This window comes from Cicer arietinum, chromosome 3 (genome assembly GCF_000331145.2).
Source record: "Cicer arietinum cultivar CDC Frontier isolate Library 1 chromosome 3, Cicar.CDCFrontier_v2.0, whole genome shotgun sequence".
Classification (NCBI taxonomy): domain Eukaryota; kingdom Viridiplantae; phylum Streptophyta; class Magnoliopsida; order Fabales; family Fabaceae; genus Cicer; species Cicer arietinum.
This window is the reverse complement of record NC_021162.2, coordinates 5,718,041-5,732,405: the sequence shown is the minus strand read 5'-3', so window position 1 is coordinate 5,732,405 and position 14,365 is coordinate 5,718,041. Positions and strand designations below refer to the sequence as shown.

Here is a 14,365-nt window from a genome sequence, read left to right as displayed (position 1 = left end):
GTAGGGAAGTGAGAGTATTACCTAATATGATCAAGTTTTTCTGGTCTTAACCCTCCGACATTTAAGGGAAATGGACTCAGGTAATTCAGGATTCGGATGAAAGGTAATTATTAATAATTTAGAGTTCGGACATGATGTAAGTAAAATTTAGCTTATGATTAATGCAGTCAGGATTTGAACTTTGGTTCTCCCAAACAATTCGAACTTCCTAAAATTCATTAACTACTTAACCCAAACCACTTGATTACCTAATATAATCAAGTTGTGGGCACATGAAGACCATAATATCTTATCAACAATGTAAAACTATTTTGTTATAATAATTTCTAAAATATCTCCACGTATATCTACATAGTGAGATATAATTATTAGATCCATCAATATTTTTTTAACATTGACAGTATACAAATTAAATTCATACCACATTTCAACCTTTGTTATCCAATCATTGTTGAAGAAAAAATAGTTCAAAGAAATGAGAACTTCTTAGAATACAAAAAACTAATAACGGATAAAAATGCTCTTTTAAGGGTCAATGTCAATTACAGATTTTAATTGTTAGCAGAAATAAACCTTATATTCCTTTATTCATTTCTAAAAGAATTATAATGTATGGAATAAGGGCTACACTAGTAAAGTCATAAGGTATGGTGAATCTAACCCATCATAGAACAAGTGAGCTTTCAAACACTACAGTTGAAATGTTATGCTCACTATTGCATCACCAAATTCCTGCTCATTCTGGTCAGTGGCTGTTGCTTTAAGTTATGGTAAGTTCAAATGAAAAATATAAAATGTGAGGCAGTGATATAAGTATAAAATGTGCAGTACCTAACAACCATTAGGTGAGCCATCACTGGAACACCAAAGAAAATTCCCTTCAAGGATATTTTTCTAAATACTACACATTCAATAGCATTGTGATAGCATTAAGCTGAAGATTACACCAATCTTATTCAAATAAGATTGCTAAGGAAGAAGATTGTCATACTTGATAACATCAAAGACACATATTCAAGGAATGAGGTTTCTCATATCAGCTCTATGTGTCATTGTGCTATTTTCTTATGCAGGTGAGATAAAAAGTTACTCATTTTGTTGATATTGTTTATCTTTCACTTTACTTTTATTTTTGCCTTTTCATTTTCATTTCGACTGATTTCTTGGACGCGTTATGGTTATAGCTGCGTACGATCCTTTGGATCCTAACGGAAACATAACGATCAAATGGGATGTCGTCTCTTGGACACCAGATGGCTATGTGGTCAGTACAAACTAAATTATGAATATGACTTCTTTAAACTGAATAACTCTCTTTAGAAAAGTGTAAGGCAAGTAATCTCAATTGTTGATGAATAAATCAAATGGTGATATTAGATATACAAACATAACAAATATCAACTCTTCGTGTTTTTCATCATTGATTGATATTACTTACTTAAAGTTACTTTATATTCCCTTTAGAGGAGTAAGATCTCTGAGTTATAAGGTAATCTCATTCATGTAACGAAATAATATACTTTTTGTGCAATGATTTCAAACAGGCAGTGGTAACAATGAGCAACTTCCAAATGTACCGGCACATAATGAATCCAGGATGGACATTAGGATGGTCATGGGCCAAGAAAGAAGTTATATGGTCAATGGTAGGATCTCAAACAACTGAACAAGGAGATTGTTCTAAGTTCAAAGGCAATGTTCCTCATTGCTGCAAGAAAACTCCAACAGTTGTTGACTTGCTACCTGGTGTACCTTACAATCAGCAATTCTCAAACTGTTGTAAAGGTGGTGTTGTAGCAGCATGGGGACAAGACCCTTCATCGGCTGTATCTTCTTTCCAAATTAGTGTTGGACAAGGTGGTACTTCAAATAAGACAGTGAAACTTCCTAAGAATTTTACTCTCTTGGCTCCTGGACCTGGATATACTTGTGGTCCTGCTAAGATTGTTCCTTCCACCACTTTCCTTACGGCGGATAAACGCCGCAAGACTCAAGCACTAAGTAAGTTCTTTATCTGCGTAATATGTTAGAATATAAGAAAATATCTTTGATATTGTATTAGAGTATCTTAATTTATTTTTTAGGATCAACTTATAATCTTTATATTTGTTGTGATGGAAATGTGGAAAAACTAGACGAGATACGATCAACAATAACGACATTAGAGAGAGTTGAGATACCACCTATCGTAGAAAAGATGGATGAAATTTGACTTAGGTGACTTAGGCATGTGGAAAGGAGATTTGTACGGGGCCGGCTCAAACATTTTAGAGGTCCTGTTCTAATCTTAAAAATTGAACCCTTAATACTCTTAAAAAAATTTTAAACCATTTTAGAGACCCTAAGTGTAAATACTTTTGGGCCCTAATTCTCTTTAAAAAAAAATTTGGGCCTATGTTGTTGTTTTTGTTGGGCACCATCATAGTCGGCTTTAGATCTGTATATTATGTAGTAAGGAGAGTAGATCAGATGAAGAGTAGTCAAATCGCTAGAGGTTGAGGAAGACCCAAAAAATCATACGAGAAACTATTGTGAAAGATCTAGAGATTAATAATCTGAATAGGAATATTATGACATCGTTTGATCCATATAGGCAACCCTACTTAGTTACATAAGGTTTGATTGTTGTATTATTGTTATGATTTATTTTTTGATTTCCCCATTTATAGGACATGTGATAGAAACAATATCAAATTTCTCCCCAACTTCCCTATATTCAACAATTCTCAAAGTTTCAATTATTTTTCTTTCCAATTTCATGCAGTGACATGGAATGTTACCTGCACATACTCACAATTTCTTGCAAGAAAGAATCCAAGTTGCTGTGTATCTTTGTCATCCTTCTATAATGAGACAATTACCCCTTGTGCTTCTTGTGCTTGTGGCTGCCAGAACAAGAAGAATTGCGTCAAGTAGTGTGATCTTTCCAAACTATTAATAACATCTCCATATCTAAGTTCTAAGTCTAACAACTATACAACCAATAAAAGTCTAAATATGCATTTGGTACCTCCGAATATACCATTTTTTGCTTTTAGTTTAGTTCTTGCAAATATATCACATTTTTTTTTATCCTTTTTGTTTTAGTCCCCACAACATTTGTTTATATTGAAATTGGTTTCTGTATTATGTAGAATATTTGATTTTAGTCCTTATACATACATAACCGAAACCAATTCTAATATAAACAAATTTTACAAAAACTAAAATAAAAGAATAAGAACCAAAAGCAAAATCTAGTATATTTGCAAGAACGAAAAACAAAAAACTTAGTAGAGACTAAAAGCAAAAAATGATCTATTTACAGAACTAAATACATGTTTAAACCGATATCTAATCATTTCTCACATGTTGGTATGGTATGCAGGGGTCATTCCAAATTCCTTGACATGGTGGGGTTTCATACTCCAAAGAAAGACAATGAACCATTACTACAGTGCACTCATCATATGTGCCCCATTAGGGTTCATTGGCATGTGAAAGTCAACTATAAGGACTATTGGAGAGTTAAGATTGCTGTGACAAATTTCAATTACAGATTGAATTATTCTCTATGGACTCTTGCTGTGCAGCATCCAAATCTTAACAATGTTACCCAAGTTTTCAGCTTTGATTACAAGCCTTTGCTTCCCTATCAATCCATAAGTAAGTTATAGAATTGGTTTGATAAACAACTTAATTAAGCACTTATCATATAGGTACTTAAAACTATTTCTATAACCAAAGTTAAATTGTTTTCATATAAAACCATAATCTATTTTTGTAACTTTTCATAAAGCTTATATAAATAAACTGAAAACAACTTATACTCCAATTAGTGATTATGCCAATAGATAAACTTACATATGTGAGTCCAAACAGACTCTAACCAATAGATCATGAACACTTGGAAGAACTCTGAACTTATTCGACTTTATTAGATGATATAATCACTTAAGGTACATGTTTGCATTGGTAATGATATTGATACAATCACAGTGTGTCACTACAATTTTGACAAAAACACAAATTGCGATTTTGCCAAACTTACCGCTCATCCAAACATACACAAAGTAGTATTTGAAAATACTTATAAAAGTAACTTATTATCTCTTATGCTTGTAAACCGGTTTCAGCTTATTTTGATTGGTTTTGTTCTTCATAACAATTTATGGCTAAACGTTTAATTAAACACTTTAAATTAAACAAAAATTTAATTAACAAGTCAATAACCTTAAAAATGTCTGATCAAGTGTATTTTCATTTTGTTTACAGATGACACTGGTATGTTCTATGGCATGAAATTCTTTAATGATCTCTTGATGGAAGCTGGACCAAGTGGAAATGTTCAATCAGAAGTGCTTCTTCAGAAGAACAAGGATACATTCACACTCAACCAAGGTTGGGCATTTCCTCGTAGAGTCTACTTCAATGGTGAAGAATGCATGATGCCCTCACCTGATACCTACCCTTTCCTCCCTAATTCTTCCCCTGTCAATGTTCTCAACTTCCCAACATCCATCCTCTCATTGTTGCTTGTCTTGCTAGTTGTTTGGTGAATCAGTACATAAACCAGTTCGGATTCTCATGTAAGATTTTGGAAACAAATATTGTTATTCTCAGAATGGCGATCGACAACAGGTACGAGACTTTTAAGGTTTTCTTCGAAGAAACAAATCCAGACTCATAAACATGTTAAATTCATCAAAAAAAATCTACGTCAGTTACAATTTACAATTTGTTGAATGTGTGTTGTGATTCATGAGCAATAGTAACAGGATGCTAAATATAACTTCCAGCCAAGATTTTTGCCTTATGTAAATACTTGTATTGCAATGATGTAATGAATATATCTCTTCTATCTCTTTAAAACAATATTGATTCCAAGCATGTTACAGAAAAAGAAAGAAAGAAAAACTGATTCCAAGTAGAAAGACTACTTAAGCATTTCAAATTCACACAAGATTCAGCAAATTTATATTTTTCACATGAAGTTGATGTATATATTTGTTATTATAATTACAGTTACAATTACAATAAGGAGATACATGTATTATTGCTTCACAACAGACACAAACAACAATACAGTAAATTCTACCCCCGAATTCATATCACAAATATGAGCCAAAACTGATCTGACTGAAACTTTTCTATTACAATTATAAAGTATAACCGCGGGTCGGAACCTTAAACGTGTGCGTAAAATACCAAGACTACCAAAGATGCCATCACTAAAGCAAACATCGAAACCTCTTGCCGAGAACCGGTGTTAGGTAACCACGGATATGCATCAGGTGGCGGCATTACACAGTTGTCGCCGTTGAAGTAGATTCTTCGAGGGAAAGCCCAACCCTTATCAAAAGTAAAAGTTGATTTGTCTTTTCGGAAGAGTAGCTCCGATTGAACATTACCACTAGGGCCAGCATAATTAAGAAAATCATTATAGAACTTAACTCCCCAAAGCATTGCTGTGTCATCTGTTAAAAGCAACTCATGTCAGTAATTATGATTAAGAAAAAACAGATGTAGAAGTTTTACTGTTTTATGAAAAAGAATTAAGAAAAGTTTGTTTGACACAATGTTGTCAATCACAGATCGCAGAAAATAGTAGTTTGTTTAAACTCCACCGCTATAGTTGCTATTTGATAACACTCTGTAGTAAGTTGTTTATTGCAGAACAATAGCACTTTGTTAAAATTCTGCTACGCTATAGAGCTGCTATATCCGCTCTTTGACAACACCGGTTTGACATCTAAGAAATTCATTACTCAAGAAACATGAAAAAAACAAGTCAGGAGTAACACTTACTTATTGAACCATAAGGATTTAATGACTTATAGTTGAAACTGAACAGCTGGGTTAGATTATCGAAGTTCGGATGCTGAACAACCAAGTTCCAATCAGAATAATTCATTCGGTAATTAAAATTAGTAATCGTAACCTTCACTCGCCAGTATTCTTTGTAGTTAAGCTTAACATGCCAGTGGATTCGGATTGGACACATATGACTAGTACATTGAACCAAAGGTTGAAAATTGTTCTTTCCGGAACCAGCAACAACCGATGCCAAATGTGGCGTATTTCGACTGTAACCACAGAAAATAGAAATAAATGAGTGTACAGCTTAAAATATAAAAGGAAATTGTACTAGCCTGAGTGAAAGAAACATACTCTATGCAACTCCCCGATTGAGACGAGTTACTCTGGCAGCCACATGCACATGTTGGGCAGGGTACGATGGTTTCGTTATAGAAAGATGAAAGAGAGACACAGCATGTGGGAGTTTTCTGAGCTAGAAATTGTGAATATGTGCATGTCACATTCCATGTCACTGCAATGAATCAAAATGATGTTAAGAATCTTAAGATTATGGTAAATTGCTAGAATCTGTTGATAAATACCACAACAATGGTTGTAAAAGCACATCAGTTTTAAATATAACAAGAGAGCTACTATAGCCTGAGTGTCAATCTATGAAGCATTGGCATAAACACCACACACAACACCGATATGTAAACACCGGTAATAATTTGAGACACTAGACATGACTGAATATAACCATGGTGTTGGTTATATGTTGGTGTCAAACACCGGAGACACCTTTAATTTGTAGTGTCAATTCTATGTAGTTGCAAATTTTTGTTACCGACAAAAATTACTAGTGGATGAAAATTTCTTCAGTGAAGAGTATGAAGTTAGTACGAGGCAATGGAAAATTAGATAAACATATTTACAACAGCGAAAATAGGCATAAAATTCCGTTGACTTACTTAGCGCTTGGGTCACTCTCCTTTTGTCTGGTTGAATAAATTGAGTAGGTCTCACAACTTTCGCTGGCCCGCAAGTATAACCCGGTCCGGGCGCTTTCAAGGTGAAGTTTTTAGGGACTTTAACCGTTTTATTTGTGGTACCAGCTCTACCAACGCTGATTTGAAATGACCCGACTGCATTGGTAGGATCCTGAGCCCATGAACTGAGCACTCCACCTTTGCAGCAATTTGCAATTTGCTGATTGTAAGGTGTTCCAGGAAGTAAATCAACAACTGTTGGATCCTTTTTACAACAATGTGGAACATTTCCCTTAAATTTCGAACAATCGCCTTGTTCAGTGGTCTGCGATCCCACCATGCCCCAGATTACCTCCTTTTTCGCCCATGTCCATCCTAATGACCAGCCAGGTGCGGCGATGTGACGATATTGTTGAAAGTTGTTCACCGTAACAACAGCCTGTGGATTCAATTGTTTCAAAGATATCTAAATAAACACAATTCATTCTTAAAGGCTATGTCCACACATTTATATAAACTTACTTACATATTTCAATCATTATGTAGTGTACACTTTAAAATCCTTTGCAACAGTGTGACACAAAATTCGAAGTGTTACATTTCAAATTGGAACAAAATGAATTTCTTTTTGAAAACTTTGAAGTAGTTATCTTATTCAAGTTAGAACTGATAAATCAAGTATGAAATAAAAGGTGACATGAAGATAAAGATTCATTACACAAAAATTGTAAAAAACAAACAAGTAGAAAGAAAAGTAGCCAAAAACATTTAAACACCAAGCATAGTGTACAACATATAGGGTATGTTTGAATATGCTTATTTGAGCTTATCTACTGCCATAAACAGTTGCGAGACTACTCGGCAGAGCTTTTTTCTTTTATGATCAGACTTGCGAGAGCTTATGAAAACAACTTAAGATAAGCTCTCCAGAATAGCTTACGAAAGCAGTTTGACTATATTTTATCTTTTGTTATCAAAATAACTTATACATACGCACTTATATGATAAATATTTATGTTATATGCACTTAATTAAGTAGTTTATCCAAACAGGGTCATAGTTTGCTTCTTAATACTGTAAAGAAATATACTTACAACATAACCATCAGGTGTCCATGTTATAATATCCCATTTGATTGTGATATTCCCATTTGGGTCAAGTGGATCATAAGCATCTAAAAGTTGAATCACCAAAAACAAGTGTCAAGTAATGAACAAAGAATGTAATCAAAACAAACAAACATATTGTTCAAGTCAATTGGTCAATGGCTGCTTCATGAAATCATAATTTTCATTTTTTACATATTTAATTTCTATGAGATGGATCATTCATTATTCCATCTTATACACACAAGATATCTCATAAGGATCATAATCTCATTTAAGTAAAAACATAAGTTCAACTTAAAACACATTCCAAAAGCCAAAATAGGAAAAAGGATCATGTACAAACTACTCAATTGACTAAACAAAAGCTAAAATGTCAAATAAATTCTTAATAAAGATAGTAACAAAATAAAAATTTCACTTTTTCTGTGTTTCATATGTAAATTTTGTCATAGCAAAAAATTGTCATCAATAGAAAAGCCATCACAATTCACAAGCTAAATACTTGATTAAAAAAATTGCAAATTTGGAAATAAAAGTAAAAAAAATAAAACCCATTTTCTTAGTAAAATTTAGAGAACAAAGATTGCATCTTTCACAAGCATTAATTAATTAAAAAAAAACAACATAAATAAATAAATAAATAAATAAAGACCAACAAAAAATGGAAACCATTATGAAGATAAAGAAAATTGAACACCCCATTAAACAAAAACACAGAACAAATGAGGAAAACAAAATAAAAACAATAGTGATTAATGTGTGAACCTGTTGAAGTGAAGCAAGAGGAAGAAAGTAGAAACAAGAACAAAATGAATGCTTTTGACAACAGAGAGAAACCCATTTTTGTTGTCCTAAAAATGTGTGTATGGGAATTATGGTGCTATGAGATATTGCCAAAAAAGCTCAAGATTTAAGATCCGTGGAAGAGAAGAGAAAAGAAAAGAAGAGAAGACTATAGGAGTTAAGAAAATGAAGAGAGAGAAAGTGGTGAAAGGAAAGGAAGAGAGAGAGAGAGAGAGTGTGTGTGTGGAAAAGAGAACTAATAAGCAGAAACTGACTTTGTTTGTGTTCCAGTTGGCTCCTCTCTGATTAAGAAAGGTATATAATCATTTTCTTTCTAAATATGTAATGTAATGTAAGGTAGTGACAATATAATAATTAAGGAAAATTCTAACTTGAACTAATAATAGAGGACATTTTTTATAAGTATAAAATATTAATTTTGTTTTGTTTGTACGGTTGATATAGTAATTTGATTGAAGTTTTAGATGAATTGAATTTTGAAATATTAGAAATATAAATTTTGTTTTTTATTTTTTTTTTATTAAATTGACATTGAATTATTGTCTTATTTGTAATTAGGAAGAGTGTCTTATTGTTGATCGTCGTTAAAGTTTGGGATGACTTTAAATATTGATAACGATAGATCACTTATGAAAGTGTTTTATTTTAGCATTTTATAATATGTAAATATATCAAATTTACAAAATGTTTGTTTTTTAATGTGTCTTTTATTAGTAATTTTCTGAACCAAATTGATTAATAAAAGATACAATGATCTTAAGTTTAGTTGATTTTATGTTTGTACTCATTAGGTTTAATGGTAGTTCTCATAAATACTTAGCTTTTTTGGAATAGTACTTTTTTAAGTATTGATCTAATAGTAGTTGCTGCAAATCACTATTCTATTCACTCAATAAATGGCTTCTAAACATGCGGTGAGTTTGACCAATTTCAAAAACTCATACAATCTATATGTACTTTCAAAAGCTAAAGAAATTATATGTAACAAGATAGTTTTAAAGACAATGGTTCATTAACCCAACTATCATGTGTGAAAGAAATTGGTGTCGTTGATAGGATTAAGTGATTCATAGGTAAAGAAAGTAAAAGACAAAATACTTTCATATTTTATCACTAAAGTCTTAAGTTGTTTATATAAGAAAAGAAATTACAATAGTATTAATGAGTAATAAAGATGAAGCCATAAAATAAAAATAAACGAAATAATATAAAATAAAAGAGAATAATATATGATTTTCCTTGATTCTTCAACACCTCACGTCAAGTTGGTGTATAGATATTTGTCATGTCCAACTTGGTTATAATTCTCTCAAAATTGGGTATGGCCAAACTTTTTGTCAAGATATCAACAATTTGCTTATAAGAAGTTACAAGTGAGAGACATATAATTCCAACATCCATTTTCTCTTTTATGAAGTGGTAGTCAATCTCAATGTGCTTGGTTCTATCATGTTGCACAGGGTTGTGAGATATACTTATTGATGTTTTACTATCACTGAACAGTTTTAAGGGTGAGTCGACGTTCCCTTTTAGTTCTTCCAAGAGTTTATGAATCCACAAAAGTTCACAAATTCCTTGAATCATTGCACTGAATTCGATTTATGCACTGCTTCGAGCAATAATACTTTGTTTTTTACTTCTCCAAGTGACTAGATTTCTTGGAACATAGGCACAATATCCAGTAGTAGATTTTCTATCAGTAACTGATTATGCCCAACCAACACTTATAAATATAGACACTTCTTTGTCATTGGTTTTCTTGAAGTACAAACTTTTTCTAGGATTGGATTTTAAGTACCTTTAAGATCTGATAAACTGCCTTCAAGTGTTCTTCAAAGGGATAATGTATGAATTGGCTTACAACACTCATAGAGAAATCGATGTCAGGTATAGTGTGGGCTAGATAAACAAGTTTGTCAACCAACCTCTAGTATCTTCCAATATCAATAGGAACATTGTCTTTTGCCAAAAGTTTTAAATTTAATTCCGTAGAAGTATCTGATGGTCTACTTTCACTCATCCTGGTTTCCTCCAATAGATCTATGATGCATTTTCTTTGAGAAACTATAATTTCCTTATTTGAGCGAGCAACCTCTATACCAAGAAAATTTTTAAGTACACCTAAATCTTTGATCTCAAATTCTTTTGTCAAATTTTTCTTCAATCTTTCCATCTCAACAATGTCATCTCTTGTGAGAATACTATCATCTACATATACAATTAGAATTGCAATCGTACCAACATTAGAGAACTTCATGAACATAGTATAGTTTGATTGTTTCTGCATATATCCTTTCCTTTCAACCGATCAAGTAAAATTTTCAAATAAAACCTTTGAGGATTTGCTTGAGAGCATACAAGGTTTTTTTTTTTTGCAGTTTGCACACATTTGAATCAAACTTGTCTTTAAAGCCAAAAGGGCTATCCATGTATTATTCCTCCTCCAAATCACCATTCAAATAAGAATTTTTAAAATCAAGTTAATTAAGAGACAAATCTAAATTCACTGCCAAGGACAACATAACTCTAATAGTATTTAATTTGGCAACAAGAGCAAAATTATCCAAGTAATCAATTTCATATATTTGAGTAAACCCTTTAGCAATCAAGTGAGCTTTGTATCTTTCAAATGTGTTATCAGAATTATATTTCACAGTAAATAACTCGTTACAACCAACAATATTCTTTCTTATAGGTAAAGTCATGAATCTCCAAGTTTGATTCTTCTCAAGAGTTTTCATCTCCTCAAGAACAACTTCCTTCCACTTTAGAATTTTGAGAGCCTTTGGTACATTTTTGGAATTTCTACAATAGACAACTAAGAGGTAAATGGATCAAATGAAGAAGACAATTTTGAGTATGACATACAATTAGACAAATGATGTTTAGTGCATGATATAACAAAATTCCTTCTTGCAATAGGAAGGTCTATATCAGAATACTCAATATGAATCTTAAGAACAAAATAATACTTACCTATATCAAAAAGATGTGTTTGATTATCTATTGGTTCAAAATCTTGGAAGAGATGGAGAATGGGTCTTTCATTTCTCTTTTTATGGTTTCTTGTTTCAAAGAGATTTTCCTTCCAAGTAAGGCCACTGGTAGTAGACCAACTTTGTGTCTCTTTATCTGAGTCATTATGTTGTCGCATTTTAGGTGGTCCTTTATTATTATCGAGATAAAAAAATTGTTCATTGTGATTTTGATTTGAAATTGTTGCCCCAGAATATGTCAAAACCTCACTCATAAGCGGATTGAGTTCAAACATGGATTCTTAGACATTTTCTTTTGGTGCATCAATATAAGTCTTAGAATTTCGTGACAACACTATATCATCTAAAGTAATGATGTTTTTAAAATATGAATCTTCCTTAATCCCACCCTGTAGATGAATGTCATTAAAAAATGTCGATTTTCAACAAAAGTAACATCAATGACTACAAAAACTCTTTTTGATTTTGATTAAAAATACTTATACCCCTTATGAGTTGGAGCAAAACCAGGAAAAGCAAATTTTATTGCTCGTGACTCAAGTTTGTCAAGTTGTCTATGTTCATGAACAAAACCAATGCAACAAAAAACTTTTGGTGGAAAATTAGTAGAGATGAGAGTCAAAGGAAAGCAATTTCGAAAAAAATCAAAGGGGTTTTTAAAATCTACAAATTTAGAGGACATAAGATTAATTAATATGCTCTAGTTAAAATAACTTCAGCACACCAATATTTTGGAACCTTATTTGCAAAGAGTAAAACTCTAGCAATCTCAAGAAGATGTCTATTCTTTATCTCTGCAATTTCATTTTGTTTGGGTGTATTAACACAACAACTTAGATAAACAACCCAATTTTTTAGAAAAAATCTAACAAAAGCATATTAAAATATTATTTACTATTGTCACTTCTGAAAACTTGAATATTTGTTTGGTATTGAGTTTTGCATCATTTTAAAGAAATTTTTGACAACCCATCAAACTTCTAATTTTTCTTTCAATAAATAAACCCAAAAAATTATTAGGGTGCAGACAAGATAAGAGAGTTTGAATTGCGTTTGACTAAGTTCGATTCTTTTTGTTAATTTATTTAAAACCGGTTCAGGTTTGGTGACTTAAAATAAAAATAGTAGAAATTTGGTTAAGTGATCAGAGGCAGAAGTAAAAGGGACATAACTATATTGGTATGTGTGTAAATAACTTTAAAATAAAATAAAAATAAAAGGGACAGGGTATGTCTGTATAGTATAGTTGTAATACTCATTTTAATGTATGAGAGTGTATTGGTACAAGTTAGTAAAAACCTAGATGCCTCCTTACACCTTTCTTCTTTTTCATATATCAGATATGAGTGGTTTGAGGATATTTATTTGTTTGAATCACCATCTAAATCATTTTTTTATTTTCTTTTATTGAAAGAAGTGATTTCCATATAGTTTATGTTTTTGTGTGTGTGTGTGTGTGTGTTTTTTTTTTTTTGTGCTTTCATCGTTCGTACAACATTATTTAATTGTTAATCTTGTTGCGAAGTTCATTTAGTTCTAATTAATATATTACTTTCAATCTATTACAAGATTAATCAATAAATTTGACATCGCCAAAGTTAGAGAGCTAGAGACATGAGTATATCAGACACTTTCATTTTGTTATATTGGTAGATATTTTATTATTTTAAGTTATTAAATTTGATGTTGCAAGTTTGTTTGTAAATTGATCATTTTCAATTTTAGTAATTTTAATTTGTGTTGTTTTAGACTAATATGTTCTACCAATTTAAATTTAAATGATTGATATATTATATCAATTTGAAGGATTGAATATCAGTTTTTTAGTAAATAAAAAAAAATGCTTAAAAGCAAATCTCATTTAATGCTACAGAAAATTATAAAGATCATTACATATGTACAATATAATGGAGACAAACTTACACGAGTGATTGACAAAATGCAACAATTACATTTCAACTATGTTAGAACAACAATATAATATTAAATGAATAAAGAGCACGAAATCGTAAATAAGAATGTAAGACGTTTGATAACGAAGTTCGCCAATAATATTTATATTTTCGACTATAGAATAATTGTAGTTCTCTTTTATTTGATGAATGAATTATGATTTACAAATTTAATACAAATTGTGTTGAAATAATAATAATAATTACTACAATACTCAGAAACCATACCACAAGGAACAACCGTCTCCTGCACCCCCCACAACTAACAATTAGACCAAAACGCTCATTTGATATTACTTATGAATTACTCAACAAATTATATTTTGTTTTTATTCAAAATCTTGTAGTTTTTTTTTTTATGAAACAAAAAGGGAAAGAAGCTTGTAGCTCTGTAAACGTGCTTATGCAATGTTTTTCTATGAAATGTAAAATTGGTCAAAGAAATTAAAAAATTTAAAAGATAGTAACACCTATACCTTATATATCAATCGTGTTTTTTTTCTTTGTTTTTTTTTTCCATTGGTGTCCTTCACTCAAAATAATAATATTTAAAAGTATGTTAAACATTAAATATTATATTGTTTTTAGTAAAACCTCAAACTCAAATTCACTATAAGGTGAGAGTCTAATTCCTTCCACTAGATTCAACTCCCATTAATTTTTCTTCATTGTGTTTAATGATGTGAAACAATAATATAGAAGACACGAATGTTTTTTTGGTACATAACACAAAACGA

At 31.3% G+C, this 14,365-nt stretch overlaps 2 protein-coding genes across 2 annotated transcripts; one reads left to right on the top strand and one right to left on the bottom strand.

The window, feature by feature from the left end:
- Positions 1-847: 847 nt before the first annotated feature.
- Positions 848-4,854, top strand: LOC101509575 (COBRA-like protein 4). Its single transcript, XM_004491835.3, has 6 exons — positions 848-1,073; positions 1,185-1,264; positions 1,545-2,001; positions 2,765-2,912; positions 3,368-3,645; positions 4,255-4,854. The coding sequence occupies exons 1-6, from the start codon at positions 1,022-1,024 to the stop codon at positions 4,536-4,538; spliced, it is 1,299 nt and encodes a 432-aa protein (XP_004491892.1). The 5' UTR covers positions 848-1,021; the 3' UTR covers positions 4,539-4,854.
- Positions 4,855-4,933: 79 nt separating this feature from the next.
- Positions 4,934-8,948, bottom strand: LOC101509897 (protein COBRA). Its single transcript, XM_004491836.4, has 6 exons — positions 8,642-8,948; positions 7,862-7,941; positions 6,750-7,206; positions 6,151-6,310; positions 5,788-6,065; positions 4,934-5,456 (listed from the first exon to the last, which is right to left on the bottom strand). Exons 1-6 carry the CDS (start codon positions 8,715-8,717, stop codon positions 5,167-5,169), a joined length of 1,341 nt encoding a protein of 446 aa, XP_004491893.1. The 5' UTR covers positions 8,718-8,948; the 3' UTR covers positions 4,934-5,166.
- Between the last annotated feature and the right edge of the window lie 5,417 nt (positions 8,949-14,365).